Source organism: Penaeus monodon, chromosome 18 (genome assembly GCF_015228065.2).
Source record: "Penaeus monodon isolate SGIC_2016 chromosome 18, NSTDA_Pmon_1, whole genome shotgun sequence".
Lineage (NCBI taxonomy): Eukaryota > Metazoa > Arthropoda > Malacostraca > Decapoda > Penaeidae > Penaeus > Penaeus monodon.
This window is the reverse complement of record NC_051403.1, coordinates 15,918,042-15,930,541: the sequence shown is the minus strand read 5'-3', so window position 1 is coordinate 15,930,541 and position 12,500 is coordinate 15,918,042. Positions and strand designations below refer to the sequence as shown.

The 12,500-nt window shown below is 39.5% G+C and overlaps 1 protein-coding gene across 1 annotated transcript in view; it reads right to left on the bottom strand.

Moving 5' to 3' along the window:
- Positions 1-12,500, bottom strand: part of LOC119584290 (low-density lipoprotein receptor-related protein 1B-like) — a gene marked incomplete in the record, with an annotated part of 66,014 nt that overhangs the window by 52,846 nt on the left and 668 nt on the right. Inside the window, 3 exon segments of the mRNA XM_037932820.1 lie at positions 10,199-10,318; positions 11,394-11,516; positions 12,168-12,287. Of these exon segments, the coding sequence (XP_037788748.1) occupies positions 10,199-10,318; positions 11,394-11,516; positions 12,168-12,263 (339 nt within the window).

Below are 12,500 nucleotides of genomic sequence, written 5' to 3'. Positions count from 1 at the left end.
CACACACACCCACACACACACACACACCACCCACACACACCACACACAACACACACACACACACACATACACACCACACACACACCAGTAGGTATTTACAAACATAAATGATATCTTATCCCTGGGGTAGCCAAGTCCTTCACTACGGACGCTCCAACAATGATGACGTAGAGTGTTGAATCATTAGCTAATAATGGAAAAATAAGCGTCATGATAAATTAACACTAAAAATATATCAATAAAAAATAAAAAGCTTCATAATAATGATACTTACAATAATGATGGTGATGATAATAAATAATATTACTCATATCATATCATAATCATAATCATATCAATAATCAGAATCATAATCATAATCATATCTAATCAGAATCTAATCATAATCATAATCATAATCATATCATAATCCATAATCAAATAATCACAAGAACAATACAATAACAATAACATAACAGTAAACGATAATAATGAGGACTAGGATGATGAGTATAACAATTATACGTCCCTTACCTTCCCGTGTACAGTTCTTCTCGTCCGGACAATGTCGAAGCAGTCATCGGCTCCATCACAGCGAAGGTCTTCGGATGACACCCTGCCGGACGCACATTGGAACTCTCGCGTGGCAACGTTTATCTGGTAGATACACGATAATTAGATCGATACGTTGTGTGCTACCCACACACACTCACACACACACACACACACACACACACACACACACACAAGCACAAACACACGACACACACACACACCACACACACAACACCACACACACACACACCACACACACACAAACACACACACATATATATATCTATAATATATATATAGATATCGCTATATATATATAGTATATATATATAGTATATATGTATATGTGTATATATAAATCTATGCCATATATATATAGTAATATATATATCTATATTATATATTTTTACTATATATAGATATATATATATAATAATAATAAAATATATATGACATATATATATACCTATCTCTCTCGTACTCCTCTCTGCCCTCTATATATCCTCCTCCTATCTAGATATATCTCTGATCTATATCTATATCTATATATATCTACTCTACTATCTCTCTCGTCTAGGTATACTATTCTATCTCTCCTCTCGCCCCATATCCTCTATCATCTCTCATCTATCTCTCTCTCTCTCTCTCTCTCTATCTCTATCTCTAATCACTATATGCATCCTACTCTCTGCACATTCCTCTACTATCTCATCTATATCCTCCCTCTGACTCTCTCTCTCTATATATATATCTCTTCTCTGTATCTCTCTATACATATCTGTATCTTGTCTATCTCTCTCTCTGCCCTCTCTCTTTCTTTCTCCTCTCTCTCTACCTCTCTATATCATCCTATATCTACGCTCTATATATCTGCATTCATCTCTATCGATCTCTTCTTCTCTCTCTCTCTCTCTCTCTCCTCCTCTATGCCCTCTACTCTCTCCTCGCATCTCTCTCTCTCTTCTTCTCTCTCTCCTCTCTCTCTCTCTCTCTCTCTCTCTGTCTTCTCATCTGTCTCCTCTGTCGCTCTCTCCGCTGTGCCATCTATCTCTGTCTCTCTCTTCTCTCTCTATCTCTCTATCCTTTCACTCTCTCTCTCTCTTCTCCTGTCTCTCTGGGTGCCTGGGTGGGTGCTTCCCGCGCCTGGTGCTGTGCCCCGATGGTGTGGTAGCCTAGATAGTGTTAATGCTTGCATGCCTTCTCGCTTGCAGCTTCCACCCCTGGCTAGCTCGTGCGAAAACGGTAGGCACTTTGATAAGTCTCCCCTGCCAGGTCACAGCCTCTCCATCATCAAGAACTTCTGCAGTGCCCTCCTCGTGGCCACCCCTGGGTGGGGGGAACTGGCACCTTGCGGTCCAGGCTAAATCTGTGGGGGATCTCGGAGGGGCAGCAGGAGCCCCAGAGGTAGGGGTTATGGCCCCACCGGCGTGTGACACACTCTGCTTCATACCAACTCCTGCCCCCTAGCCACCCTGGGGTAATGGTCAGCTCGGGGGAGGTGGGCCTTGCCCGTCCTCCCCCCATAATGAACCCTCTTGGGCCACGTCGTCTATAATGGAAATGCTGGGGGTAGGGTGTAGTCCTCCACCCGCAGTAAGGCTGAGCTGTGGGGTCCCGCTGGAGGCAAATGTCGGGGTGCAGGCGTCCAACCCAACCACCATGAAGATTGTGGGGCTAAAAGCACCCTCGGAGAACCCCAACAGGTGGATGGGGGTCCCCACCAGCCTGCTGAACCCCCTTTATTTGGGGCTGTGTTGGCGGGGGCGGCAGAGGTGGCGTGCACCGGAGTGACCACCCGAGGCTTAATCTCCATGGCATGCTTTCCGGGTAGGCGCTTGGAACATCCGGTCCTTGGCGGCAGATACGGTTACCTCTGCTATCGCGGAATTGAAGCGAAACTGGTAGTTGAGGTGGCTGCACTCTCTGAGGTGAAAGACCTGTAGCGGCACGATTCAGTGTGGTGGTTACACCTACTACTGGTCAGGCTGCACGATTGTCCACCACCTCCAGGGTGTACCATAGCCATCTCCAGTCGGCTTCAGCCCGCGGTAGTTCGAGGTGACACCGTGATGAGCGTATTATGCATTGATACTGAAGCATGCTTTTGGCTTCTTGTCTCTTATTGCTGTAATGCTCCCAACCGATGTATATAAATCGGGGGGATGTGAAAGAGGCGTTCTATGCCAAACTAACATCTTGGCAGTAACGATTGCCCCCCCGGCGAGATATTCGCATTGTTCTGGCGACTTCAATGCGGTATCCAGCTGTGACCGATCTGGCTCTAGATGTCTTGTCGACCCCCATCGGGTTGGGAGCTGATCCCAGCAGCGAGATATCCTCCTTCTCCAGGAACTTTGCTAGGTCCCAGAAAATGATGATCTCTGGCCCTGGTACCAGCGCTCCAACCCGCATCGCTGGACTTGGTACAGCGATACGGGTATAGTGGCCAAGGAGAATCGACCAATTCTTGTTAAGCACTGCAATGGAGGATCCTTCAAACTGGCAGGGTTTACCATGGTGCCGAGTTCTGTGGCACCGACCTGCTGCTTTGGCTACCCTGCAGGTCCACTGTCAAAACTCCCGTCCCTCCAGTGCCACCCCAAGGTGTTTCACCTTTGGAACAGACAAGGGAGGATGAGTTGTGCCCGTTGGGCTCACCATGGCAGTCTCTGACCGATTCACAGAACCCAACACCTGACGGACATGACCCAGTTGCTTCTGTGGGAGTTCTTCAAGCGCGTAACACTCGAAGCAGCTCAGGAGTCCATTGGTGTACGCCAGGACAAGGCAGAATTTCATATCCCTGGAGACTATTAGAGGCCACTGAAGCGTGTCGCAAGGCTCGGCTGAATGGGAATCAAGTCTTGCATCGTTCCATGGGCTCGGGCTCGGACACTGCTGAGAAGGGACAAGGAACAGTTCATCAGGAAATCTTACTAGTAGGTCGAAGCCTTTCTTGGTAAATGACCTTCGCCTGCCTACCAAGCCAGAGAAAAACTGAACCCTAAGCCCTCCTCACAGGATGACTGAGTCCGATCACGGACATGGAACGGACATCTCAATCATGTTGGGGTTTCGTGAACGTTGGGCTGAGTATTTTGAACAGTTGTACCGTAGGTGGACCCGTCCAACAGTTAGCTTGATGCGAGCGATGTCCGCAGTGCTGTGCTGACACACCATCAGCCCGAGGAACCCTCCTACCCTAACAAGGTTTAGGCTGGCAATTTCCAATCTGAAGAGTGGGAAAGCTGCATGCATAGTGATATCCCTGCTGACTGCTAAAGGCTGGGGGGGGGGGGGGTTTGGGGTGGAATCCTATGGCTCGGGGCCTGCATACAGTCATGACTGCCATTTTGGCAGTCTGGTACCGATTCCCACCTTACCTGCTGAGGGGGCGTGGTCTCCCTCTCTGGAAAGGGAAGGGGATCATTGGAATTTGTACAACTACCGTGGCATTACACTGCTCATCATCCCGAGGCATTGTTCTTGCCCACATTCTTCTGAAATGGATCTGCACCACCTACTGAGGTACCATAGACCGAGCAGTCTTGAGTTTCTCCTGGCAAGGTCCACATAGACCATATACTATAGCGCTTCGAGTAATTGTGGAATGCCATCATGAGTTTGGTCGTCGGGTTTGCTCGCTAGCTACATCCGACCTCAAGCAAGGCGTTTGACTCGGTGCAATCGGGAATCACTATGGGAGTCCTATGGCTCAGGGAAATTCCGACACAGATTATTGGCCTGATAGCAAGCGCTCTATACTGGTACTGAAAGTGCTTGTAAAGGTTGGTGGGGGTTATGTCGAGAAACTTCTCCCCTGTTAATTCAGGGGTTGAGGCAAGGCTGTGTCTTGCACCAACACTAATTTTCAACATTTGTATGGACTTGGATTGGGCAGAGCTACTAGCCAAAGTCAGTGTGGAGCAACACTAGGCAATATTGAGGTCTCAGAAACCCTTGACTTGCCGACGATGTTGCCATCCTATCTGAGTCCTTTGGGTCACTTTGTGGCGACTCTTGATGCTTTAGCATGAGGCGAAGCCCCTAGGCCTCGAGGTCTCCTGGCCAAGCGCAAGACCGAAGATTCCAGGACTTTGGGGCCTGTTAACCCGTTCAGGAGCTCGAGCCATGCTTGAGGCGAGACGTTGAGTCCACAGAAAGTTTTACATACCTTGGTTAGCGTAGTCCATATCTCTGGGTTTTCAGACCAGGAAGTCAGTAGAGACGGATTGGTCTGGCAACAGGAGCCATGACTCAAATCAACAAGAGCGTTTGGAGGGTATCGGTTAACCTATGCAGAAGCCAAGCTGCGTGTCTTCAAGGCCTTGTACTGCCAGTTTTGCTCCTAATGGAAGTGAAACCTGGACGCTATCCATTGTCTTGGAGTCTCGCCTTGATGCCCTTTTTGTTAACAGTCCCTTCCCCAGATTCAGGGTACAGTATGTGCAGAACCGTGTTTTCCTCAACGCGTCGGGGTTCCACCGTGAGACTGGCATGGGACCTGTTTACTTGCATAATCCGGGATCGCCAACTCAGTCTATATGGCCACCTAGAGCGTCGCTTCCTATGGACGAAACCCTGCCATACTTGTTGTCTCCCTGCGGTCCCTGGAGACAACCCTGGGTGGAGGAGACCTGTGGGAACGACCTAGGAGATCATGGCTTTGGGCAAGCTCGAGGCGATACCTGCTGTCGCGAGGAAGGAGAGATGGGCCGTGTGCCTGCCTGGAGAACTCGCCTCGCGGGATCCTCGTGGCTGGAGCGAAAGGTGGATGGCGGCCATGGCGCCCCGTCGGCGTTAGCCCCTTGATGTGATGATGATGATATATATATAATATATGACATATATATATATATATATATATATATATATATATATATATATATATAAATAAATAAAAACAGCCACAATAGCTGTTTTCCTTTCTATATTTGTGTTCACGTTTACTGTAATATATGTACATGTATTATATATATATATATATATATATATATATATATATATATATATATATATATATATTTATATATATATATAATAAATACATATATATATATCCATATATATAATATTTTTTATATTAAAAAATTAATTTTTAAAAAATAAAAAAAATATATATATATATGTCTATACATATAATATATATATATATACTATATATATAGATATATATATATATATTATATTATGTTATATGTATATATATATATATACTATAATAATATATATATTATATATGTATATATATATATATGAATCATATATATATATATATATAGATATATATAATATGTTGTGTATGTGTATATATATCTATATAATCTTATATCTATATATTATATCTATCGTTATATATAGTATATATATATATTATATATATATATCATCATCATCATCATTTAACGTAGGTTCATGTCTGAGCCGCGTGGTCACAGCATGATACTCAATTGCAGTTTTCACGTTGTGATGCTCTTGGATTGATTACGTGGTAGTGTCCCCATTTTCCTTCCACGGAGAGTGTCCGGTGTTACTTTTTAGGTATCATTCTCTCTTATTTTACCGGGCTTGGGACCAGCCACTAAAATGACTTAGGCTGGCTTGGCCACCCAGTGGCTAGGTAGGCATCGAGGGGAATATTCCTTGCCCAAGGGGAAACAACGCGGCGGTTGGTGACTCGAACCCTCGAACCAGACTGCCCGTCGTGACATTCTCGAGTCCCGACGCTCTAACCATTCTACCACGCGGGGCTTGAACATCATGGGTTTTCCATGATTTTTTTCTTGTCAATTTAGAGCGGTTGGTTTGCCATTGCCTTCCGCCGGTGGTTTTTATATCTATATATGTTGTATATATATCTATAGTATATAATATATATATATATTATATATTATATCTATATATATATAGATATATATATATATATATGTATGTTATATAGATAACATATATATACACATATATACACTGTGTATGTGTGTATTATATATATATATATATATATTATATATATATATATATATTATAGATATATATGTAGATATATATTATTATTATTATATATATTATTTAATATATATCTATTAAATATTATATATATATATATGTAATATATATAATATATAATATTATATATATATATATAATATGTAGATATAATATATATAATATGTTATATTATAATATATATATATATATATATCTATATATATATATAATATATATAATATATATATATATGTTATATACCATACATACATATATATACACTATACACGTGTGTGTGTGTGTGTGGTGTGGTAATATATTCATGATGTATATATTTGTGTGTGTGTGTGTGTGTGTGTGTGTGTGTGTGTGTGTGTGTGTGTGTGTGCGCGTGTGTGTGTGTATGTGTGCGTGTTCATATATATACATACATATATATCATACAGATAAATAGATAGATTCATATATAAGCACTTCTACACCACGCTGCACATTGCTCATCATTAGAATCCAAAATATAATCACTTACACAGTAACAGTTGAATAAACAAGACGAATTACGAATGCAGCCGTAAAGCAAGCGTATCGTTTAACCCCGCTTACCCTCAGCGCAGCCAGCCTCGTCCTCACCGTTTCAGCAGTTCCCTCTGTCTCCATCGCACGCCAGTCGAGGAAATGCATGTCTTATCGTCACATGTAAATTCCTTCTTCTTTACTACTTCGCCTTTCTGGGAGGAAAATAATATTTTTTCATTTGATGTTTTGTTTTTTTTGTTTCTTTTTCTTTTTTTCTTTTTTTTTTTTATCATTATTTGGTTTTATTTTTGAGGGTTCAAGGATACAGGGTTAATCTTTTGGGTTTGGGTTTGCATATGACTCATTTAGATGAATATGCTTCGAAGAGATTCTTTACTGTGCTTATTCAACTATCAGCAGTGAATAATCAGTAACTTTTCCTCCTCCATTAAACACTTTACATGGCAGTAATTATTTAATACGAACTAATAATGAAATTATATATAATAGCGAGGCTCCAAGGATTGTAACTACCATGAAATTATTGTTGGTTATTAGTACGATATCAGTTGTATTAAATGACTACATGACAATACAAACAATTCCATTTGAATCCTAATCAGCTTTTGCATTAACGGCTTCTTACATAAAGCTGTTTTATTTCCATAATAAATCCACCATAATTAACAGGGCTTATACTGTTAACAGGTCCTCTATAATTCTTAGTTTAAAGCCTCACTGTCTTTATACTAAAGCCAGTATCCCACTTTTCCACATTTTTGTGTAAACTTTTTTACCATTATTATGGTGCTTACCCCGAAATAATAAATTAAAGCTGCTATTAATCATCATCATTTTATCATTAGGATTCGTAAGATAAAGGTTACATTCTTGAAAACTATTTTTTTCTGATTTTTTTTAATCATTGTATTTTGTGACGATAAATGTTTCCTGTTGTAATCGTAGTCATTATCGGATTCTCTGTTACTCTCTACATCATTACTTTCATCGCCGCATCACAACTTTTTAACCTTTGTTCTTGGTTATTTAGGGTGTAAAAACAACGCTAGGGATGCAAAATTAGAACAGATGGGTTAATAACACTGTAAAAGATGGAAGAACTTTGAAAAAAAGAAACAAAATTGAGAACCCCCACCCCTCTAGCAAAGAGAGGAGGAAAAAACGAACGTGAAAACGAGAGAAAAAAAAAATATATAATTCATACAAGAAACAAGAAACACAAAGGGGAGAAAATGGGGAAAACTAAAAACAACTCACACAAAAACAAACAAAAATACAGGAGAGGCGGTCAACTCACTTCCGGGCAGTTTTTCTTCGTCGCTTCGTCGCGCAGTCGTCGTCACCGTCACAACGAACCGCGGGACGCGTTTGTTCGTGGAGCGCAGAAAAACCTCGGTTTCCAAACGTGATGACATTTTTCTAGGGGTGTAAGGGAGGTAGGGAGACAGGGTAGGTGGTGATATATATATAAATAAAAACAGCCACAATAGCTGTTTTCCTTTCTATATTTGTGTTCAAATCAATAACGGTATGCTCATGTTTGAGCAGCCGTGGACCTCTCCACCATCCTTCGCCACTAAACTCGATCTTACGCTTTTCTTTCCACTTATACCATCGACAGCCCGCAAATATCTTTGATATTGTCGCTCAGTCTTGTCTTCGGTTTGCCTCTTCCTCTGTTTCCTATCAACATCCCTGTCAGCAAGTTTTTCTCAATACTTTTACTTCTCATTACATGACCAATAAACTTTAATTTCCTCTTGTTCAAGATGTCCAACAGTCGGTCTTTACAATTTATTTTTCTCAGCACTTCATCATTCGTCCTCTTCTCTGTCCAGCTAATACACAGTACTCGTCTGTAACACCACATCTCAAAACTATTGATCTTTTTCTTGTCTATCCACTTCAACACCCAACACTCAGAACCATATGATGCAATTGGGAAAACTAATGAGTTCAATAACCTCAGCTTTGTCCGTAAGGTAATGCTTCGGTCTTTCCAGATGTTATTGAGAGCAATTGTGGCGCTTTTGGCAATGGTAATTCTTCTTTTTATCTCCAGTGAATCATCATATGTATTAGTTAAAACAGCTCCAAGATAAGTGAACTCTTTCACATTTACCACAATCATTCCATTGATTGTAACATGTTCATCATTGTTCATTGCCGGTTATCTTTGAATCTTCATGATCTTAGTTTTCCTGGCACCAAGAAACAAGCCAGCCTTTTCGCTTGCTTCTCCAACTTCATATAGTAGTTGTTGTAGTTCAGTGATACTGCTGGCAATCAAAACTATATCATCGGCGTACCTCAGATTTGATATTTTGTATCCTCCAACATCCACAGCTCCTTCAAAACTCTCCAGAGCACCTCTCACAATTGTTTCAGAATACCTATTAAAGAGGTGCGGAGACAGAATGCAACCCTGTCGTACTCCTTGTTTGACTTCGAACATATTTGTGTTCACGTTACTGTAATATATATATATGTATATATATATATATATATATATATATATATATATATGTATACATATATATATATATATATATATATATATATATATATATATATATACACACAACACACGTGTATATATGTGTATATATATGTATGTATGTATATATACATATATATTAATATTATAATATAATATATATTATATAATATATATATATATATATATATTATAATATATATATATATAATATATATATATATATATATATTATATAATATATATATATATATACTATATATATGTATATATACATACATACATATATATACACATATACACGTGTGTGTGTGATTATATTTTATATTATATATATATAATATATATATATATATATATATATATATGTGTGTTGTGTGGGTGTGTGTGTGTGTGTGTGGGGTGTGTGTGTGTGTGTGTTTTGTGCGCGTGTGTGTGTGTGTATGTGTGCGTGTTCATATATATACATACATATATATCATACAGATAAATAGATTGATTCATATATAAACACTTCATACACACACGCTGCACATTTGCTCATCATTAGAATCCAAAATAGATCACATACACAGTAACAGTTGAATAAACAGACAATTACGAATGCAGCCGTAAAGCAAGCGTATCGTTAACCCCGCTTACCTCAGCGCAGCCAGCCTCGTCCTCACCGTTCAAGCAGTCTCTGTCTCCATCGCATCGCCAGTCCGAGGAAATGCATGTCTTATCGTCACATGTAAATTCTTCTTCTTTACATTCTCCTTTCTGGGAGGAAAATAATATTTTTTCATTTGATGTTTTTTTCTTTTTCTTTTTTCTTTTTTTTTTTAAATCATTATTTGGTTTTATTTTTGAGGGTTAAAGGATACAGGGTTAATGCTTTTGGGTTTGGCTTGGAATATGACTCATTAGATGAATATGCTTCGAAAGAAATTCTTTACTGTGCTTATTCAAACTATCAACAGTGAATAAATCAGTAACTTTCCTCCTCATTAACACTTACAATGGCAGTAATTATTTAATAAGAAACTAAATATGAAATTATATATAAAATAGCGAGGCTCCAAGGATTTTAACTACCATGAAATATTTTTGGTATTAGTAACGATATCAGTTGTATTAATGACTAAATGACAATACAATTCATTTGAATCCTAATCAGCTATTGCATTAACGGCTTTTATAAAGCTGTTTTATCCATAATAAATCCACCATAATTAACAGGGCTTATACTGTTAAAAAGTCCTCTATAATGTCATTAGTTAAAGCCTCACTGTCTTACTAAAAGCCAGTATCCCTCTTTTCACATTTTTGTGTAACGTTTTACCATTATGGTGCTTCCCGAAATAATAAAATTAAAGCTGCTATTAACATCATCATTTTATCATTAGGATTCGTAAAGATAAAGATTACCATTCTTGAAACTATCTTAATTTTTTTTAATCATTTCTATTTTGTGACGATAAATGTTCCTGTTGTAATCGTAGTCATTATCGTATTCTCTGTTACTCTCTACATCATTACTTTCATCGCCGCATCACAACTTTTTAACCTTTGTTCTTGTGTTATTTTAGGGTGAAAACAACGCTAGGGATGCAAAATTAGAACAGATGGGTTAATAACACTGGTATAAAGATGGAAGAACTTTGAAAAAAGAAAACAAAATTGAGAACCCCCACCCCTCTATCAAAAGAGGAGGAAAAAAAGAACGTGAAAACGAGAGAAAAAAAATATATAATTCATAACAAGAAACAAGAAACAAAAAGGGGAGAAATGGGGAAAACTAAAAACAAACTCACACAAAACAAACAAAAAATAACAGGAGAGGAGGTCAACTCACTTCCGGGCAGTTTTCTTCGTCGCTTCCGTCGGCGCAGTCGTCGTCACCGTCACAAACGAAACTCTCGGGGACGCAGTTGTTCGTGGAGCGACAGAAAAACTCGGTTCCAGAACACGACATTTTCTAGGGGTGTAAGGGAGGAGGACATGGTAGGGGGTGAGTGGACAGATGGATGCTACAAAGAAATGATTTTCAGACGTGGGGATAATGCAGTGCTATTTTACAGGTAGTATTTTGTTTCTAATTATGTCCGTTTTCTATTGATTATACATAGAACTGATGCTTTAATTCCAATTTGTAATTACAAGAATAATTCTTTATTTTCGTCAAAGGAATATCATCTGAATTCTTTGTTCTTTGAGAGAGAAAAAAATGCATATGGAATGCATTACAATTAACTATTCCCCCTTTTTTCCTTCTTTCTTTTTAACATCACAAATATGACGTGAAATAATGTAGAACAATACAAATCGTTAAAGAACCACTGCTAAAGAGAGATAGAGGTGTGTGTATGTGTCGATGGATGGATGTATGAACAGATAGATGGATGGAAGGGTGGATCTTCTTGGAGGAATGGATGGAGGGGTAGGTAAATGGATAGATGGCTTGATGTGTACCCAATCTGTAAGTATGTATATACGTTTGTCTGTCTGTCTGTATTTATGCATTCATCTATGAACGTAAACATCACCCTATTTCTCACAACCAAACACATTACCCACCTCCCCCAAAATTCCTAAACAGAAACCTCACTTTCCTCATTACACCACATACCTCATCACAACCCAACTCGTCACTCCCGTCAGCACAGTCATTCTCCTTGTCACAGCGGAAGAAGCCGGGCACGCACTCAGTTCCCGAAGAACACATGAAGTAGTTGCGTAGGCAGCTGACCTGAAGAAGGGGAGGTCGGCATAAAAATGTGGCAAGGGACGAATGAGCAGTGGATGAAGCTGGGGGGTTGTGTATACTTTAAAGTTGTTACTATTGGTGGCATTGTTGATGTTAAGACAGCACTTGAGGCCTTAGGGTCAGTTGTAGAAACGAGAGTAAGGAAGATGTCAGTAATGATGATTATGGTAAAAACAAAAACAGCAACCAGAGCAT